An 8,548-nucleotide genomic window follows, 5' to 3' on the forward strand; every position below is an offset into this window, starting at 1 on the left:
ACCTTGATATGATCTTGCAGGCCAAATATAATTACACCAAATCTGGCCCACCGGCCTGAGTTTGACACCTCTGCTGTAGAGGAATGATAATCATCTGTATCCACTTGAACCAGGGCTGCTGCGGTGAGGTAGCCTCTGTATGTCTCTGTTTGTGGGGGCGCTCAGTGGCTCAGAGGTAGAGCGTGCACCCCAGTATTTTTACTGTCTTACTATTTTATTGATGTGTTCTGAGATGTTCTGTTTTAATAATGTCTTACTTTTGCTTCATTTATCTACTTCTATTGTCCTGTGAAACACTTTGTAACATCCGTTTTGTAAAGAGCTTTACCTATTCTGAATGTACTTAAGTAAAAGTGTTAGGAACAAAATGCACTTAACGCCTGAGTTTTCTTTTCTTTAATGTCTTTCATTTAATTTGATTTGATTATCTTTCATATACTGCTGGGTGGTTTGGTTAAAAAAGTAAAAATACCTCACAATTGTAGTTACTTTCTGTCACTGGTAATGGGTGTCTTCCTAATGTGGACTATGTCTTGAATATGGCTGTTGTAAATGTATTCAATTTAGTCCTAACACTGCAAAACAACTTCGCCTATGGGGCTTTAAAGTTTAAAAGTTCAACAGAGAAGCAACAATGAAACAGACAGATTTCCATTTAATCCACTTTAAGGAGAGAAATGATAATTATAAACAGCTATGGACAGCAACTGCAGTAATTACAAGCACGATAATGCCATCTTCAGTGTCCAAAAGTATTCAAAAATTGCATAATGGAACCTCAAGGAGTTGAAGAAGAACAATAAATACATCATAATTAATATGTGTGGATGTGGGCGGTGCCAGAAAGAGTCATTCAGAGAATATTGAGTGGACTGAGGGTCACGTTTTAACATTTAACCTTTGGGACTTAACAAAAGCAGAGAGCACCCTCCATTAAGTGACACTGGTTACATCAACAGATCCCTTCAAATGTCAGAGAAAACCTCACTGTGTTGTTGGAGGATAATTCTTCTGTCAAATACATATTTCACATGTCTGAAATACAACATATTTCAGAATAAGACTGTTATAGACCATTGCTTGAATGCTTTATTGTGTTTTCTTCTTTAAATTGGACTTTTATTCTATTATCCAAAGATAATTCATAAGTTATTGGAAATTGTATTTAATACTTTTACTAATCCTCCCATCATCTCTGTATTCTTCATGTTTATCCAAAAGTACACTGCTACACAGCACGGCTGCATTTCTGTGAAGAAAGAAACTTTTTTTTCTCCTCTGTATCACGTTTATAGAGGCTTTTCTCTCCACCCTTCTATCTGTATTCCTTCCTGCCCTTTATTTCTCAGGCTCTCTGGGTGCTTTTCCTTAAGCTATTATGCTTCCTCGTGTCCTCTCTGCCATCATGGATCATTTTCCATCCATCAAATGGACGCAAGGAGAGAGGAGGACACACAGGTGTATCCTACGTCATGTATACACGTCACACCTCAACATGACAGATACAGCTGTGCAACACGTCATGATTAACTGACGCTATGGAACCAAGGATTTCTCATTTGGTAGCTTGGGCTCCACTGTCCTCGGGGAGTGAGAACACATTAGCATGATGAAAAGCACCCTCTCTCCTTCTCCTCATCACACCTTCAGTCTCTTTTGTAGCCTCCCTCTTCTCCTCTTTCGGCCTTTCTCACAGAATTGAAGTCCTTTATGTCCTTCCCAGTGCATCCATCTCAGTCGTCCATGTCTCTGGGGTCAGACGCTCCTATAGGGAAGAGCATATCACTGTCCAATGAGAGGTCGCTGCCCAGGCCGGCCATGCGGCTCCGCAGCAGAAAGTGTGTCCTCCTCTGCAGCAGTCTCTGCTGCTCCTGCTTCAGCTCCACGTAGGACCGCGAGAAGGTGTGGAAGATGGAGGTGACGGGGAAGGCCATGAGGAGGATCCCGCTCAGGATGCTGCTCAGAGCCACCACCTGGCCCGGGATGCTTCTCGGCACCATGTCCCCGTAGCCTACTGTCGTCATGGTGATGACAGCCCACCAGTAGGTGGCAGGGATGCTGGTGAACTCCTGCGTGGCGGCCATTTCATTCTCAATCAAGTACAGCAAGGGGGAATACAGTGCGATGGCCACACACAGGAAGAGGAGGAGCAGTCCAAACTCCCGTGTGCAGCGGCGCGCCGTCAGGCCCAGAGTCTGCAGGCCCAGGGAGTGGCGAGCCAGTCGCATCACGTAGAGGATACGCAGGGCTCTCAGGACGCGCAGCACCAAGCCAACTTTGTCCAAGTAGCTGCTGCCGGAGCCCGGACGCTTCTCCCCTTTGGAGGTGCTGTCCACCACCAGGGTGATGTAGTACGGCAGGATGGCCACCACATCTATCATGTTCAGGGGCTGCCTGAGGAAGGCCAGCTTGCTGCGGTCTTGAATGAAGCGCAGCGTGAACTCCAGGGAGAACCAGGCCACACACACCGTCTCCACTATGAAGATGTTGTAGCACATCTGCGAACATGTGCCCTGGTGAAGAAAGACACTTTGAGTGAGCACGGTCATCATCAGCATGTGTGAGTGGAGGCTACAGTCACTAGAGGGAACCCCTTCTATGTGAAATCCAGGAGCTGAGCACCGAGAGATGCTGCACCACTAAACACAACGTGCAAAATGTTTCTCTCACCAAAGACATAAGGAAATGACACATATCTGCTAATCATAGGTCAAGCTCACATGCAACATGTGCCTTCAGGAATGATTTGGACAGAAATCTAAGTCTTGATTGAATGTATTTAGCGAAATATGCATGCATGTTTTACGCTTTTTTGGAATCCCGTTTTTTATCTTAGAAACATTAAAGATGCCAATTCAATCTGTAGCTGAAAACAAAACCTTTCAAAGCACAAATGGAGCGCAGGTTTAAAATGCAGTCCATATTAAAGCAAACTATCCTTATGAAACACACTCCCACAGAGGAGGAGATGTTTGAGTAGACTCATACAAGCACCTGAAACCTCCAGTGAAGCTGCTCTGACTCAGAGAGAGGAACATTTACACACTTTTAATGCAACACTTTGTTATCTGGCTGCAGAGCTGTTAGGATGTGATTACTGGCACTTTTAATTGAAACATACTGAGAATACTGAAGTGTGAATACAAAAGTGAGAGTGCCAGCTCAAATATAATGCTGTAACTTCATCAGATCAAGTGCCATCATCTATTTTCTTTCTTTTTGTTTTCAATATAACTTTTATATTTTCCCAGAACACCAGTCGTGATTGTTTAACTCATCCCATGTTTAATCGATGAAGGGGAGACACTTAATGTGAATGGGGTTAACATTTTAACTAATAGATATCATCATGAAACTTCCCCAGTTAATTATTAACATTAAGACAACTATTTTTTGTATTATGAGTTTTCTGAAATTTTAAGTTTAAATATGCAAAAGAGGTATTATCTAATGTTAACTTGGTGAATTTCAGAGAAATCTACAAAACAAACAGACAAAGTGTAGTCAAAGAAACACCTCAATGTGTATTTTGGATGATTTCTTTCCATTAGTCTGAAAGAAGACATTTTAAGGAAGCAAAATAAAAATCACATGATAAACGACGCATACAGAGTAACAGTACGAGATTAAAGTAAGCCTACTGGATCTGAGAGTTGAGTCAGCAGCATGAAATGTGGTCTGCAGTTACTCTCATATAAAAAAACAAAACGTTGAGATTTTGGCCTTGCCTTCCACCCACTGACAGTACCACACATACAGTACGTGTAGCTGATGAGTATAAAATGTGAAAGCAGAACATTTGAAAACTACTAAAACCTTTTTTTTAAATGGAAAGTAAAGTGGTAACTATTACTCTTCACTTCACATCCATTTCTACAGAAGTATCTAACTGGATACATTGATTAAAAACCAGTTTGCACTTTACTAATAATAAAATAATAATAATAATAATAATGTGTGTGGCTTAAATATTGCATTTTCCTTTGATTTGACTAAAAAGGTCAGTGTGCTAATTATGGTTGTGACTGAAGTCAGACATGATAATGAGAGCAGACTGAGACGTCTTCAAATATTTCTTTTTTTCTAATCTGTTCTCTCAGCACTCTCCTGTTTTTCTCACTCCAAGGGGGTTTTAAATGACATGACGAGTGAGACATGCCATCATTAGAGTTTTCTAATGACTGCTTTTCAAAAGAATAATAATTATAATTTTACCTCAGACAAAGCAGTGTTGGGTTCAAATGTTCATTGTCAGTGCCAGTGTCTCTTTATGTGATGTGACAAACTCCCAACAGACAGTGGAGTTGTGTTGGGTAAAGTCTTCAATTTTGCTTTATCCTCACTGACATGAAAACACTTGTGCACTGACATCAGCATGATGTTGTACACAGTAACTTTTCTGCTAAACATCTACTCACCGCCTCCTCCTCCTCCCTCATGGCGGGCATGGTGCTGATGGACAGGTTGACGGCAGTGATGGTGACAAACAGCACCGACAAGCAAGCAAAGATCTTCCCCGGCAGGCCTGAGTGAGGCCTCTCTACCATGTCTCTGAGCTTGCCCATGCACCGATTGAGTCTGGACTCTGCTGCGTGCTCCTTGTGTCCACTGTCTGAGTCCAACAGATCCTCCAGGAGGTCCTCCTCCTCCTCCGCTCTCTCCATCGCCTCAAACTCCTCCACGCGCTGCAGCAGACGCCGGCGACAGCACCACTCCAGGCTCTCCTCTGGGACCCCCCAGTAGAGCAGCTCCTCCCTGAAGGAGAGGGCGCACATCTCCCTGAGGGACCGCAGCTTCCCAGCCCGCAGGAAGGTCAGGATGGTGCGGAAGGCACAGGGGCTGCGGTCGAAGAAGAACTCATTGTGCACGACGTCGTAGTCATCACAGATGCGCATAATCTCGTCAAAGCTGCTGCAGAGGTGCAGCTGGCCCAGACGAGACAGGGGGAAGTCCTCTAAGGTGGTCCAGGGCAGCTGGTAACGCAGGCCACCCACATTGATGATGGCGTGGAGTTTACGGGCGCTGGACAGTAAGGTGTTTTCATGGATGGAGCTGAGCTCAGGGGCACGCTGCGCCCTCTTGTAGAAGGCCCCCTTTTGAGCCTCCTCCTCGTGTAGTGGAGGCGGGTTGAAGGAGGAATCAGAGGCACAGCTCAGAGCACTGTAGTCATAGTCAGAGCCATCACCCGCCAACAGGGTCATCTTTACTGGTCCACTCACATCCCTGGGCTCAATCAGCCACCATCACACTGTCACCTTCAGAAGAGAACAGATTTTACACATCCGACATAAAGGGTTTTATTTATAGAAAAAAACATTTATTCATTATAATTTAGTGGAATGAATCAGATTTGTCATGTTGCATTTTACAAATTTACGTTTTATGACTTTGGTTTATAATAGGAGCTTGCATTAAGCCTACTTAAACTGTGAGTTACATTAAACCAAAAACATCTACAGTAGTTACCCCCCGCCCAAGGAGGATACCACAATGCAGCAGCACTATTGCAGCAGGAGGCACTTAGACTACTGGCATTTTAATTATAATGGCCATGGTTATTATAAGGCAAAGCACGGGTAAACAATTCCTGCCTACAGAGCAACCCACACGTAATGTCATGAAAACATGAAACATGCTTGAAATATTCCATCACAAGAACATTTTATATTGTTGTTTGCTCATATTAATATGAGTACTGAAGCATTATGATAACTTGATTTAAACGGGTGTACAGTTCTTTAGTAAGCTTGTTTAATTACAGTTCTTTATGAGGTTGACTTTGCAATGGATAAGCATGGATCAAGCCAAATTTCTGACACTAATGTGATGCGCCAATAGCTTAAAATGCATTCACATGACATGCAAAGTGTCCTTAAAAGTGGTGTACTATATATACCCCTTTCCATGAGATCACATGGGAGAACCAGGCTTGCCGTCTCCCTCTACTTTCAGTCTTTATGCTAAGCTAAGCTAATGAACTCCAGCATAGCGCCATAATTAGCATATGGACATGAGAGAGGTATCGATCTTCTCATTTCACTTGTGGTAGGAAATCAATTAAGGGTATTTCCCAAAATGTGGAACTACTTGTTGACTCTCGGACAAACCTGACCAAGAGGACCACATGCAGACTGACATGAGTTAAGACTGCTAATTAAAGGCAAAGGAAATGCAATAGAAAACGTGTTTCTTGTGATTAAGAGATCACTATTATCTGTTATGTAAACATATCACCCTCATGAGAGCTCCGACGTGAAGTAAATTAAGCTACAACCTTTATCTACAAATTGCATTACAAAAACATGTCTGTGCCATTATTGTATGAATGTGTCAGCTAGGCATCATTAAACATGATCACTGATCCAGATACATCAGGCAACGAGGGATAACAATTTGACTCCCAACTGTGCACATGAACATCTGTTACCCCACTGCAGCCTGGGAATTATCACTAATGGCCTGATGTTATACTGGCTGTTGTTAGATAATTCACTGATGTAACTGCTTTGTGCAGCTACTGAAGGAGCTATATTTAAAAAATCTGTCCGCGTGTGTGTCCCATATCTCAACAGCTATTGGGTGGATTTCAAACACACTGATTTCAGTCAGGTGTTAGCTGAGGTGTCTGTTACGACTCTATATTTCCGCAGACTTGGCATTTGAGTTGTTTTTTCAAGCAAAACTAGATGGAAAGATCAACGCGGAGGATGAGAAAGAACAATCTAAAAATAGGAGAGAGAAGGAAAGAGACACCAGTGCATCGAGGACCTCGTGGCCTGTGTCCAGACTAATTGAATCAATTACAGTCATTTAGGGGGAGGCAGGTTAACCAGACAGGAGTTAAAATGTCAGTGGCTGGATTTGCTACGTCACCAACGCTGGGTCAGGAAGGAGGGTCCCGCTTCTAAAACGGGGATGTGAATATGTCACTGACTGGTTATTAGGCACCTGCACTGTCAGCCTCTGTGAGCCGCTGATTACAGACAGCATCATCTTCCACCCATGAAATTACAGTAAAAGACCCTGAGCTCTGCTCTCAAACACTCTGCTCGGTTGGAGTAACCTACACTTTCATTTTAGGGCATTATTAGTGTGAAAAGGTCAACACTATAGTGCCGTTTAGAAAAAACAAAACGAGAATGAAAATAATTTCTCAGAACAGTGTAAATTCCCTCCTTTTTGCTGCTACAAATCTGTAACCCCCCACGCATGCAGAAGAGGTTATCGATACGCCTACAATGCATCACCAGTGTGGACGTGCACAGGCCACTCTCCTACTGGATTAAATCCTACTTAACCCCTTGAGGCTGTTCGATTTCTCCGCTTGTCTTTTAAACTGACTGTGCTTTTGCCTCTCTACAGTCACAGGAGCATTTTTTTAAACTCTTGTGTTTTTCTCTTCTCTGCTCTGTTGTGCCTCAGATGTCTCCTCTGGGGGGACAAAGTCTATCTGGGAAGGAGAGATGAAACACTGCAAAGACAACTAAGGCTGTTCTCCCCACCAGATCGGCTGAGGTCTGGCCTCTCTGTGTGCCAGCGTTATCACAGCTAAGCCACAGGGCATGTTCTCCAGATTGCCTGGTGACTCACTGGGTTGTGAGGCTCTGTTGCCTGACTGTGTTGAGCATGCATTACCCCACAGTGGCCTCCTCAAGTCTCTGGAGAGCTTCACTACTGCCAATATTCATTGAGAGTATTTTAACGAGCATAATAATGATAACGATCACTGCGAGGTCGAAGCAGAGCAAATCTTCAAACGGTTCTGTTGAAGTTGAAGTTTAGTCCGCAAAGAAATGTGTGCAAGCTTGTTAAATATGGATGCTTCTGAGTGATCAAGATTAAAATGAACATGTGCAGAGTGTGTATCCTACAAAGAGACACCCGTAGCTCATTTATTATCTGCATATTGGTGGCAGAGCGGCGTGATTTGAGTCAGAATCGGGCAGATTTTTTTTCAATCTGTCTCTGAATTGAGGATTTGCACTTCAACTCAACTGAGTCTGTGAAATACAAACACATGGTAATTAAATGGTTGATGAGTATTTCTGATGGAAATCTGAACCTCGGAGACTTACAATTAAAGCAAAACATATTTAACAGCTGTTGGCTTCTCGGTGACAGCTGTTCAGAGTGCTGTCTTATTTTCTCCTAACAGCCACATTTTTCTATTGGCATAGTAATAATGTATGATCATAAAAGAACGGTAGCCCTCCTCCTGCACTCTTTGTCTCAGGCTGAATGACCATTCAGATCGCATCGACGTCCCGTTGTTCGCCCCAACAGCCCATTCTTCTCCTATTCCCTTAACAGCTCACTGCTCTCTAATGGACTTTAAGAGAGTGGTTTTTACAGAAATGGACTTGAAACCACTGAGACCCAACTTTCGCTCTCTCTTTGTCTCTCAGTCTCTCTGTCTCCCTCTGGAATCTGGTTAAAGGCTGAAACAGTCAGGCATGCCAGAAGCAGCTCTACCCCGGAAGCCTTACAGTAATTCCAGCAGGAATAGTTGTAAACATAAATACCTTCTTTTTGTTGTAAGTGGGCGGCA

General features: G+C 43.3%; 1 protein-coding gene across 1 annotated transcript; it reads right to left on the reverse strand.

The window, feature by feature from the left end:
* Positions 1–1,733: 1,733 nt before the first annotated feature.
* kcng1 (potassium voltage-gated channel, subfamily G, member 1) lies at positions 1,734–5,201 on the reverse strand (the record flags this gene model as incomplete). Its single annotated transcript, XM_083920182.1, has 2 exons — positions 1,734–2,513; positions 4,419–5,201. 2 exons carry the CDS (start codon positions 5,199–5,201, stop codon positions 1,734–1,736), a joined length of 1,563 nt encoding a protein of 520 aa, XP_083776308.1.
* Positions 5,202–8,548: the final 3,347 nt, after the last annotated feature.

The sequence above is a fragment of the Echiichthys vipera genome (genome assembly GCF_963691815.1).
Source record: "Echiichthys vipera genome assembly, chromosome: 9".
NCBI classification, from domain to species: domain Eukaryota; kingdom Metazoa; phylum Chordata; class Actinopteri; order Perciformes; family Trachinidae; genus Echiichthys; species Echiichthys vipera.